Source organism: Choloepus didactylus, chromosome 18 (genome assembly GCF_015220235.1).
Source record: "Choloepus didactylus isolate mChoDid1 chromosome 18, mChoDid1.pri, whole genome shotgun sequence".
NCBI classification, from domain to species: domain Eukaryota; kingdom Metazoa; phylum Chordata; class Mammalia; order Pilosa; family Megalonychidae; genus Choloepus; species Choloepus didactylus.
Genome location: NC_051324.1, coordinates 36,571,888 through 36,585,095, shown reverse-complemented (window position 1 = coordinate 36,585,095; position 13,208 = coordinate 36,571,888). Strand labels below are relative to the sequence as shown.

The window sequence follows — 13,208 nt, the reverse complement described above, 5'->3', positions numbered from 1 at the left end:
GAAATAATGATCTGGTAGAAGAGATCACTGCAGGAAAACCTGTTTTCAGAGTGAGTTATGTTGCAGTCAAGGACAAAAGTGAACTTTTGGCATTTAAATAATTTACTTCTAGCTTAACTACAAGTTTAACTTGTTTCATTTGTAGTTAGTTAATGTCAAATTTCTAAATAGTTGCAATTCTATCAAATATATTGTACAATGGTAAAATGTATATAATTTCTTATAGTTCAAAAAATAATCTGAATTTACAAATTATATTGGTTCTTCCTAAATTTTATACTGTTCACTGGCAGACAGTCGATTGTAATCCATTGTTAAGTGAAATTGATGTAATTGAATTAACAAATAGACATGTATAAACTTTTGAATTTTCACATGTAGGTTTCAGAATTGGTGAAGCAGTATAAACGAGAACACATAACAGTGTGGGGTAATGCCAGTTATGAAATTGTAGAAAAGTGCTACAAAGAGGTAAGCTTCAAAAAAGACACAGAATGATCTATCTTTTTTGTTGTTATTGTGTATCTATAGATGATAGATTAATTAAAGTTTTTTTTTTTTATTACCTTATTTGATAGCCTTGATACAAAGGCAGATGGCCCTGGGTGAAAGCAACTAGCCAGAAGTTTAATAGAGATAATGGATCTAATGGATCTGGAACTTACATTTTTTTTTTTAATTCAGTTTTATTGAAATACAGTCACACACTATACAATCATCCATGGTATACAATCCACTGTCCACAGTATGATAACATAGTTATGCATTCATCACCACAATCTATCTCTGAACATTTTCCTTACATCAGAAAGAACCAGAACAAGAATAAAAAATAAAAGTGAAAAAAGAACACCCAAATCATCCCCCCATCGCACCCCATTTGTCCTTTAGTTTTTATCCCCATTTTTCTACTCATCCATACACTAGATAAAGGGGGTGTGATCCACAAGGTCTTCACAATCACGCTGTCACTCCTTGTAATCTACATTATTATATAATTGTCTTCAGAAGTCCAGACTACTGGGTTGGAGTTTGGTAGTTTCAGGTATTTACTTCTAGCTAGTCCAATACATTAAAACCTAAGACGTGTTATCTATATAGTGCATAAGAATGTCCACCAGAGTGACCTCTCGACTCCATTTGGAATCTCTCAGCCACTGAAACTATTTCGTCTCATTTTGCATCCCCCTTTTGGTCAAGAAGATACTCTCAGTCCCACGATGCCGGGTCCACATTCGTCCCCGGGAGTCATATTCTGCGTTGCCAGGGAGATTTACACCCCTGGGAGTCGGGTCCCACATAGGGGGGAGGGCAGCGAGTTCACCTGTCGAGATGGCTCAGTTAGAGAGAGAGAGGGCCACATCTGAGCAACAAAGAGGTACTCAGTGGGAGACTCTTAGGCACAATTATATGCAAGTTTAGACTCTCCTTTGCAGTAATGAGCTTCATAAGGGCAAATCCCATGATCGAGGGCTCAGCACATCAAACTGCCAGTCCCAATGTTTGTGACAACATCAACACCAGTCCAGGTGAGGATGTCCAACACATCCGCACCCTCCCCCAGATCCTCGGGGCTGGGGAGGGGGAGGCTATAAATATATTTTTTATTATCTGCCCAAATTACTCTGGGATGTGACTATTTCACTCCAGCCTATACTAACCTACCATATCTCACTTCCTATTCAAAGTTCCATGCAATTGTGGTGTTTGAACAAATCGACTGTAGAGTTGTACCATTTAGAAAATTTAGATCCTGTACCAAATAGATATCTCCTCCCTTGGTCTCATATGGAAGTTGAAGTTTTAAAACACAATCAGTTTCAACCTTTACCCTTTGGCCTGGCTTGCCCTGGTCTTAATCAGACCCGCTTCATTCATATCACTAATTGAAGTCTGGACTCTTTTCCAGCTTTTTTTTTTTTTTTTTAACAGTGGCTGTATGCACTAATACTGACATTCATATCTGCCAAGCTCTAGCTCTGAGTTTCAGGTGTCTCAGAGATGTGCATTGTTCCAGAGACCAATCAGGTTATACGCTAGGGGATCAGCATCTCAAAGTTTAGAGATAGGCATTACAATTCAGGGATAGAGTTAACTGCTGTAAGAGCTTACAATCTAGGGACTATTACAATTATTATGTCCACGTTAGGCTCTGTGGAACTTACATTTTAAGTTCAATGTAATTGGAGTGGTTCACAGAATTATTGTTTTCACACAATAATATTTATTAACTGTTTACCAACATTTTATTATGTGCATTATAAAACAAAATTATTCCTGTATTTGAATGTCTATTCCTTGTCAAGTAATTAAATTTATTGTGTAATTTTGAATTAAGGAACAGGATTGATCCCCCAACTCGATAACCCAAGCTTCTCTTAACCATACCCCCTAAAAAGACTTAATCATATTAAGCCAGGATCATAATTAATGGGTAGTATATAAGAACAAGACCATTCCACCCCCTGAAAATTTTCTGGTTAAGAAAATGTCTATAAAAATTAATTTTGACGTATTTTGAAATGGTATGACAAACTCCATATCTTAGCAATATGGTCAGCTAAGAGAATCTGAAATTTAAAATGTAAAAAAATCTTAAGTACTGAAGACTTTCTTTTTGGAATTCAAGTGATAGTGCAAAAGAAACAGAATTCAAGTGATAGTGAAGAGAAGCAATTCTCAAATACAAAGTATCCTTGGTAAGGCCTGCCTTCCTAGCAAAGAAGGCAAAAACATATTTCCGAGATCAATCAGCACTATTACAATGCAAAGAATGATTGAGACCCTTATAAAGGCAAGGAAATTTTATTTATGTGCAGCAAGTGCCGTGATATCCCAAAGTAGCTTGGGAAAAAAAAGGAGAAAGCAGAGCAATCACTCAAATGAGTGACTTCATAACTTAGGACTAAGACTTTTCCATAAGTGGTCAGTGTCTGATGACATGCGCAAATTAATGGGGGTTAAAAATGTAAACTGGATAAGGGTTGTAGTTTAATTGTACCATAATGTACCAATGTCAATTCCTGATTTTGATACTGTACTATAGTTACAACAGATGTCACTATTTGGGAAATTACATTTTAAGTATAGAGTACAAAGGACTCTATGCTATTTTTGCAACTTCCTGTGAGTCTATAATTATTTCAAAATGAAAACTTCACTTTTGATCCAGAATCACACAACTTTTCCCTTGATTCACATATTTCTCCAAAAGTCTCTGGCTTTCTGTCATTTTAGAATAAAAACTCCAAAATTTTCAGCAATAATTTTCAAACATCACAATAAGATTGTGTTCCAGTTTACTAAAGCTGCCAGAAATGCAATATTCCAGAAATGGATTGGCTTTTACAATGGGGGTTTATTAGTTCACAAATTTACAGTTCTGAGGCCACAGAAGTGTCCCAAATAAGGCATCAACAAGAGGATACCTTCACTGAAGAAAGGCCGATGGCAACTGGAACACTTCTGTCATCTGGGAAAGCACGTGGCTGGCATCTGCTGGTCCCTTGTTCCTGGGTTCTGGTTTCAAAATGCCTTTCTCCTTAGTCTTTGGGTTTCTGTCTCTCTCAGCTTCTCTCTCTCAGCTCCTGTGCAACCTTGCTTGTTCTCCCAGGGTTTTTCTCTCTAAGCATCTGGGTCTGTGTCAGCTCTTAGCTCTCTTAAGGACTCCAGTAAACTCATCAAGACCCACCTTAAATTGGCAGGGGTCACACCTTCGTGGAAATAATCTAATCAAAAGGTCTCACCCACAGTTGGGTGGGTCACATATCCATGGAAACAACCTAATTAAAAGATTCCACCCATAATAAATGTGCACCCACAAGATTGTATTAAAAGAATATGGCTTCTTTGGGGGACATAACAGATTCAAACCAGCCCAGATTGTCTCAACAGTATTTTGCATTTGTGTTGTCAACATGCTGTATAATTAAATTATGCACTTTAACAATTCTTAGAGTATAAATTATAATAATTTTATGTTAGTCTTTTAAATCTCAGATGCTAGAAACTAAAAATATAAAAATAAAAGATAGGGAGGGAGCACACCGCAATGGTGGGAAAACATGTGGCCTTTATTCTCACTTAATGACTTTATTTCTTCGTACTTAGTGCAGTGGTTCTTAAACTTGGCTATATGTTGGAATTATCCAAACAGTTTTAAAAAATACTAATGCCTGAGCCCCATCCTGGATATTCTGATTTAATAGATATGGGTTGTGGCCAGTAGTTAAACATTTACCAACATACCACTCCTGCTCCTGCCGCCCCACCACCAGCCTTACATAGCTCTTCAGAAGTATTGATTAGTGTTTTTAGTGCTCTGGTTCCAAAATTGTTTAAGTTTTTTTTTAATTCAGTTTTATTGAGATATATTCACATATCCTACAATCATCCACAGTGTACAATCAGTTGTTCATAGTACCATCATATAGTTGTGCATTCATCACCAGAATCAATTTTTGAACATTTTCCTTACTCCAAAAAAGTTAAAAAAAGAATAAAAATAAAAGTTAAAAAGAATACCTAAAGCATTCCATCCCCCCCAATCCCACCCTATTTTTCATTTAATTTTTGTCCCCATTTTCTATTCATCTGTCCATACACTCGATAAAGGGAGTGTGAGCCACAAGATTTTCACAATCACACAGTCGCACTGTGTAAGCTACATAGTTATACAATTGTCTTCAAGATTCAAGGCTACTGGGTTGCAGTTTGACAATTTCAGGTATTTCCTTTTAGCTGTTCCAATACACTAAAAACTAAAAAGGGATTTCTGTATAGCGCATAAGAATGCCCTCCAGAGTGGCCTCTCAACTCCATTTGAAATCTTTCAGCCACTGAAACTTTATTTTGTTTCATTTCTCTTCCCCCTTTTGGCCACATCTGAACAACAAAGAAGTTCTCTGGGGGAGACTCTTAGGCACAATTATAAGTAGGCTTAGTCTCTCCTTTGCAGTAACAGGCTTCATTAGGGCAAGCCCCAAGATCGAGGGCTCAACCTACTAAATTGGTAGTCCTCAATGTATGTGAGAATATCAGTAATAACCCAAGTAGGGAAGTCCAACATTTCTGCATTTTTCCCCAGTTCCTCAGGGGGGTCCTATAAATACATTTTTAGTCTGCCCAAATTACTTTGGGGTATATCAGGATTTCACACTAACCTGTACAAACCTACCAGTTCTCACTTCCTATTCAAAGTAAACTCCATGTAATTATGGTGTTTCAATAAGCTGACCATACAAGTTAAATTATTTAGTGTGCTACAGAAAATACAGATCCTGTACCAAATAAACATCTATTCCCTTGGTCTCACACAGAAGTTGAAGTTTTAAACACTGTCTATGTTGTCCTTTCCTCTTTGGCCTGATTTGCCTTAATCCTAACCAGATTCACTTCATTCATCTCTTTAATTGAAGTCTGAACTCCTTCAATTTTTTTTAACAGTTGCTGTATGAGGTAATACTGACATTCATTACTGCTGAGCTCTAGCTCTGAGTTTCAGGTATCACAGAGATACCCAAAGTTCCAGGTTATACACAAAGAGTTCAGCATCTCAGAATTTGGAGATAACCATTACAACTCAGCAATAGATGTGACTGCTGTAAGAGCTTACAATCTAGGGACCATTATGATTAGCATTCACTTGATGAGCTGTGCTCTAAGATTCAATTCTCAGAGTTTACACATTATATTTAGTCCATACTAGTGGGGCATTATTATGTTTGTCTTTTCGTTTCTGGCATACTTCACTCAAAATACTCTCCTCAAGATCCATTCACCAGTTGCGTGTCTCACGTCTCATTCCTTCTTGTTCAATATTCCATTGTGTGCATACACCACAGTTCACCATTCTATTCATCACTCCATGTATCTTTAGGCTACCTCCATCCCAAAATTACATAAGTTTTGAGTGGTCAGTCTAACTCTATTTTTCCCATAGACTCTATTATTCTGAGTGTGTGATTTTGTGGAATACTGGGTTTTTCAGGGACTTTAAAGTGTCTTCAGAGTGCATCTAGATTGACAAAGTTGTGTTTTTTTGTTTTTTTTTTTAAATGATAATAATACTGGTAAAGATTTACTCTGTTCTCATACATGGGTAGTGGGTAAATGAATTGGGGCAGTCTTTCTGAAAAACAATTTCATAATACATATCAAGAGCCTTTAAAAAGCCCATGCTCTTTAATCCAGCAATTCAGTGTCTAAATATTTATTTTTATTTCATCAGCTACTAAAACCTTGGTTGTATGTTTGAAGGAGCTAAAATAGTTACTAACATCAAGCCCAGGACATTTTATCTAAGTCCTGATGTTGACATGTTTGTATTCTGTAAAGTCAATCTCCTGAGCCAGCTAACTGCTCCCCCTAAAGAAAGGCCTGTCAGTGTAGTTGTGTGTGGAGCTATTGTTCCACCCAGATTATTTAATTATTTAATGTAAAACCCATGAAAGCCACTGGACTTGATGACAGAGATGAGACCGCAAGCTCAGGCAGAAGTAACAGAGCAAATGATGTGGCAGATGCTGCAGGTTTGTTGAATCCTAAACTGAAGCATGTTGTACTTATAAATATAGTGACACATTCTCAGAATTGTGCCTGTGGCTATAGTTGAATTTAGTAGTTGCTTTGAATCTATAAGTCCAGTTCCAAAAGTCTAGCAGAAGAAGCAGGTGTAGTTGTAAGAGTTACTGTACTTCTGAGAGTCCCAAAACAGCCCCTCCAAGGGTTCTCTGGTTGCCTCTCCATGAAGGGGAAACCTCCATTGGTTGTCCTGGTCCCTTGAGGAGCCACGGTGGTGGAACGGAAGGTTCCTGGTCCTGAAGGATAAGCTTATGCATGTGACTCCATTGGGGAACCAGCACCCTACAGCTGGTGGGGAACAGTGCCTGGACCTCTCCTTTTGCCTTATAGCCAAAGTGACTCTAGCAACCTTTTTCATTTGTTGGACCTGGTAGAAAATGCAGTGCAACTTTCTACTTTTTAAATTATAATTGTATAGAATTACAGTTAGATTATAGTTTTGGCAGGTGTTTGTAGTTTATGAGCTACCCTATGAACCTAACCACCATTTTTTAATTTCTGTATTTGGAAAAATTATATTCCATGGTAAAAGGTAAATAGCACTTATTCCTTTAGTCCTCGTTCTAGTGGCTGTTGACTATCTAGCATTATGATAAGAAGGCAATGTGGTAAGTCAATTAATAATGTCTTCCTAACACACTATAATCGCCTAGGTACAATGTCAGCAGAGTAGGGAATAGACAAACTTGAGTAACATCAGTCATGCTAAAGGGCTCCAAGATAGATCCTGACCTGCTTCTCAAGACTAGCCATTTTTTTTTTTATTCAGTTTTATTGAAATATATTCACAAACCATATAGTCATCCATGGTATACAATCAGCTGTTCACAGTATGATCATATAGTTATGCGTTCATCACCACAATCTATTTCTGAACATTTTCCTTACATCAGAAAGAATCAGAATAAGAATAAAAAATAAATGTGAAAAGAGAATACCCAAACCATCCCCCCATCCCACCCTATTTGTCATTTAGTTTTTACTCCCATTTTTCTACTGATTTTTTTTCAATTTTTTAACTTTATCAAAAAATTAAAAACAAACAGGCAAACATCAACCAAAAAAACCCCACAACATTTCAAACAAAGCAATGGATTAAGGAAAACAAATAACCTAAAATAACTACTTTGCTTCCAATATGTTCCTACCATACCCCAAGAAAATTAATAAACCATGTCCAAACAGAGGAGTAAGAAAAACAAATAATCTAAAATAGCTACATTGCTTCCAACATGTTCCTACCATACCCCAAGAAAATTAACAACCCCTAAGAAAACAAAGGAATAAGAGAAAAAAAAAACCTAAAATAACTCTATTGCTTCCAACATGATCTTACTATATCCAAGAAAGTTTACAAACCATAATCATTCCTGAGCATTCCCATAACATTGAGATTACCCTCCATAGTTTATCTGTTCTTATTAGATTATCATTCCCCCTCCCCTAATTGGTATCTCTAGGTCCCCTACATTCTACAGTATAAAACATTGTACATTTTTCACAGAATTCACATTAGTGGTAACATACAATATCTCTCTTTTTGTGCCTGGCTTATTTTGCTCAGCATTATGTCTTTTTTTTTTTTTTTTTTTTTTTTTAATCTTCATTTTATTGAGATATATTCATATACCACACAGTCATACAAAACAAATCGTACTTTCGATTGTTCACAGTACCATTACATAGTTGTACATTCATCACCCAAATCAATCCCTGACACCTTCATTAGCACACACACAAGAATAACAAGATTAATAATTAGACTGAAAAAGAGCAATTGAAGTAAAAAAGAACACTGGGTACCTTTGTCTGTTTGTTTCCTTCCCCTATTTTTCTACTCATCCATCCATAAACTAGACAAAGTGGAGTGTGGTCCTTATGGCTTTCCCAATCCCCTTGTCACCCCTCATAAGCTACATTTTTATACAACTGTCTTCGAGATTCATGGGTTCTGGGTTGTAGTTTGATAGTTTCAGGTATCCACCACCAGCTACCCCAATTCTTTAGAACCTAAAAAGGGTTGTCTAAAGTGTGCGTAAGAGTGCCCACCAGAGTGACCTCTCGGCTCCTTTTGGATTCTCTCTGCCACTGAAGCTTATTTCATTTCCTTTCACATCTCCCTTTTGGTCAAGAAGATGTTTTCCGTCCCACGATGCCAGGTCTACATTCCTCCCCGGGAGTCATATTCCACGTTGCCAGAGGGATTCACTCCCCTGGGTGTCTGATCCCACGTAGGGGGGAGGGCAGTGATTTCACCTTTCAAGTTGGCTTAGCTAGAGAGACAGGGCCACATCTGAGCAACAAAGAGGCATTCGGGAGGAGGCTCTTAGGCACAACCATAGGGAGGCCTAGCCTGTCCTTTGCAGCAACCATCTTCCCAAGGGTAAAACCTGTGGTAGAGGGCTCAACCCATCAAACCACCAGTCCCCTATGTCTGTGGTCATGTTAGCAACCATGGAGGTGGGGTAGGCGAATACCCCTGCATTCTCCACAGGCTCCTCAAGGGGGCACTGCATCTTTTTTTTTTTTCCTTGTTGTTTTTTTTTTTTTTTTAACTTTCCCTTCTTTTTTAAATCAACTGTATGAAAAAAAAGTTAAAAAGAAAACAAACATATAATAAAAGAACATTTCAAAGAGACCATAACAAGGGAGTAAGAAAAAGACAACTAACCTAAGATAACTGCTTAACTTCCAACATGTTCCTACTTTACCCCAAGAAAGTTACCTAATATAGCAACATTTCTGTGAACTTGCTCCTACTATATCTATCAGAAATTAACAGACCATAGTCATTCCTGGGCATCCCCAGAACGTTAAATAGCTTATCTGTTCTTCTTGGATTATTGTTCCCCCTTCCTTAATTGCTCTCTATTGCTAGTTCCCCTACATTCTACATTATAAGCCATTTGTTTTACATTTTTCAAAGTTCACATTAGTGGTAGCATATAATATTTCTCTTTTTGTGCCTGGCTTATTTCGCTTAGCATTATGTCTTCAAGGTTCATCCATGTTGTCATATGTTTCACGAGATCGTTCCTTCTTACTGCCACGTAGTATTCCATCGTGTGTATATACCACATTTTATTTATCCACTCATCTGTTGAAGGACATTTGGGTTGTTTCCATCTTTTGGCAATTGTGAATAATGAAGACTAGCCATTTTTAAGTGTGGTTTGTTTGTTAAGTGGATAGTCTTAATTAAGGGAGTACTTATAACAGTTATTAAAATATAGTTTTGGGAAATTTTGAGGATTGTGAAATAATTGTCTTTATTTGAGCATTTGTAAAGTAACACAACATTGTGTTTTGTAGAATTCAGATATTCCAATACTCTTCAGTGTACAACGTGTTCTGCTCATTCTTGGTCTCTTCTTCACTGGTCTCTTGCCTTTTGTGCCCATTCGAGAACAGTTTTTTGAAATTCCAATGCCTTCTATCATACTGAAGTAAGTGGTTACTGTTTTCATTAATTACAGGAGAACTAAGATAAATGCTCATTAATATCACCATCAATGATAAAGACTAGGTTTCTATAGTTATTTCCATATTCTATTAGTTGACCTATACTAATAACGCTTTTTTATATATGTAAAATTAAGACAGTTTTGAAAATCAATAATAAAGGATTATAAGTACTTAATCTAGACTCATTTCAGATAACAATGACTTTCTCTGTCTGTATACTCAGAACTCAGGTAAAAAAAAATTGAGCTTAATTGTAGAAGCTTAATAATTCATTTATTCTCCTCCTTTCTACTTCATTGACAACTATACCCAGTTAAAAATTCCATTGTACTCCAAATTAACCACTAATATCAATATATTAAGAAGAAAAACAAAAACTACCACTTCCACATCAAAAAATCTTTGCAGGTGGAGAGAGAAAATGGTAGAGTTACTTTATATAACGTACTTCTATATTTACATAATTTCTCTACTAGTTACAAAACCTTACTTTTTCACTCACTAATTTACTACAAAAATAAAAATATGTAAAACATTTAGCTTTGCCTGGCAAATAGTAAGCACTCAATAAATGGAAGCTTATACTGATAACAGTATCTTTATTATCATTATTATTAAAGAAAGATATATTCATCTGACGTATTTAGAATGTGATTTCTAGCCATGGATTCGTAATAATAAATGAGTCATGACAAAAGAATTTGGAGCTTCTGGAGAGCTCAATGTCATGAGCTGCATTAAAATGCTTTTCATCCCCAAAACAGAACTTGAAAAAAACAAACTGAACATTAGTACAGTAGTCATTAAAAAATATTGGCAGGAAAAGCAATTTGGTCAGTACCCTTGTGCTTAGTTTCTGTGTTTCATGCCTGTTAACCAATTTCGGTTTCTTAGTGATGAGCATGTTTATTTTACCTATTCCCAATTATATTTATCAGCAGTCTTTGTAGCCAATCCTCATACAAAACAACAACAACAAAAACACTTCTTGTTTACAGCACAACTATTTTCACCCACTAGATTAAAAATTATTCCGTACAATTTATTCCTAAAAGTACTTGGCTTTCCTCTGGCCTGGAATGGGCTATTGTGCTTTCTAGTTTATCTTCATGTATTCAGAAGCAAATATTATTGAAATACAGATATATGAACAAACTTGATAATTAATCTTTTGTCTAAAAACATAATTATGGATTAAGTCAGGTGGAATGGTGTTTGTGTGTGTGTGTGTGTGTGTGTGTGTGTGTGTGTGTTTCTATTTCCATGAAGACAGTGGATAATTCCTGCAACAACATTAAATTGTGTTTGATGAAGTAATTAATATTTGAGATACTAAATCCCTGAAAGTAAAACCAGGACTTTCCATCGGTGCCAGAATTAGGGAAAAAAAGGACTTGTACTTTATTCACAGAGTTTCTGATAAAAACTGAATTCACAGAGAAAAAAAAATGAATTTAAGTGTGGAGTAATGTTGCCTCTCATAATTAAGAGTGTAGACAGGAGGAGTTACAAAGGAAACAAGAAATGAAGATCTGGGGAGAATAAAAATTACCTAATGTGCTGAAAGAAGCTCAGAGATCTTCATAGTAGAGAGGCTAGTCAGAGATTTCATATGGGCATAGCCCAAAGTAAATGACACAGGTAGTTGTGCTACTCTAGGCATCAAAAAGATTGAAAGAAAGAACACAGCATAGGCCAGATAACCTAAAAATCAAGTAGGCTTTTTCAGTAGAATAGATGTCTTCAAACTGAAAAGGAATAAAACAACATGCTTTAAATGAACCTCATATTTGTACCTCAAATATCTTATAAACCATAGAAAAGTGGTATTTTTGAACCTAATATATATTAAATTATAGCAGACAAAGCAAGAGACAAGTTTCACCAAAAAAGAAAAGCCTGTCTGAGAGATGAGACCAGGGCACTCATGGTATCTGGAAAGATAACTTTTATTCTTTTTACTTTTCGACAGTTGTAGCAAAAAGTAAGCTTGAGATCAGTGGGAAAAGAGAATATAACTGTGTTTTATTTTAAGTTTTTTGCCCTTTTACAAATATTTTTACAAATATTAGAGGCACATTTTCATATTTGAATTTTTTCTACATATTTATATATCTCCTGATATATTCCTTTGTTTCTAATTCCAATTTTATTTTGCCTCAGACTAAAGGAACCATGCACCATGTCAAGAAGTCAAAAGTTTCTCATCTGGCTTTCTGATATGTAAGATTTTAGTTTCTTGATGTAGAATTTATTGCTTTAGCTATATTTATTAAGTACTATACCTATAATTTAGTGCAAGCTTTCCACATGTAATTTGTAACAAGGATCTGTTGAGTACCTGCTATGCAAATGAATATGTATGAATAATTTAGAATTTGCTTAATTATTAATCACAAAACCTTAGGCGTAATCTTGAGAGAAAATCTCATCCAATTTCATAGGAAAACTAAGCCCCCATCCACCCACCCAAATTTAAATGATTTGCTTGCCATTAACTTGCTTGCTAGTAGCAGAGCTGGGATAAGAATCCACTCCCTTCTACTTATTTGCTTTTTCCACTAGCTCACAGTCCAAAATATAATGAAAAGAAGTGTGCATAGCAATGCAGTATATGTAAAAGCACATATTGCTTAATGGCACATTTCTCAGAAAAACCTGCACCAAGACTCAACAACAGAAAGAAAGCCCTACCTTTCTTTCTTTCTTAGGGTGGGTAACAACTTTTTTTTTAAAATGTCTTAATTTCTAAGACATGTTGAGTTTATTTTTAGGTTAACAAAAATCAGGAAAATTGTATTGTATTTTGCTTTAAAATGGAACCTTGAATACTTAAATATGTTAATAGTCCTAAATCAAGACATTTTTTTACTTAGCTTTGAAAACTAGTTTTATCTTTTCAAAGTCTTTGAAAACTAGTTTTATCTTTTCTCTATGTCACAGTGTTTGTTCTTTTTTTTCTTTATTCCTGATTTAATTTCTGGTTGTCAAGGACATTTTTAATTGGGTGTCAAATGCACGTACTTTCTGTTAATCATCCTAGTGGACATAACCAGAATAAAAAATGCATATATATAACTTTCCAGTACTATTAGTTCCTACCTTGATCAAGTGATTTGTTTTCTAAAAGTTCACTTGTAAGTCAGTTATTTAAAACTAAA

At 35.7% G+C, this 13,208-nt stretch overlaps 1 protein-coding gene across 1 annotated transcript in view; it reads left to right on the top strand.

Moving 5' to 3' along the window:
• GDPD1 (glycerophosphodiester phosphodiesterase domain containing 1) overlaps positions 1 to 13,208 on the top strand; it is a 56,935-nt gene that overhangs the window by 41,468 nt on the left and 2,259 nt on the right. Inside the window, exons 8-10 of the mRNA XM_037809299.1 lie at positions 382 to 471; positions 9,895 to 10,028; positions 12,211 to 12,270. Coding sequence (XP_037665227.1) covers positions 382 to 471; positions 9,895 to 10,028; positions 12,211 to 12,270 — 284 coding nt within the window. The remainder of the gene's footprint in view (positions 1 to 381; positions 472 to 9,894; positions 10,029 to 12,210; positions 12,271 to 13,208) is intronic.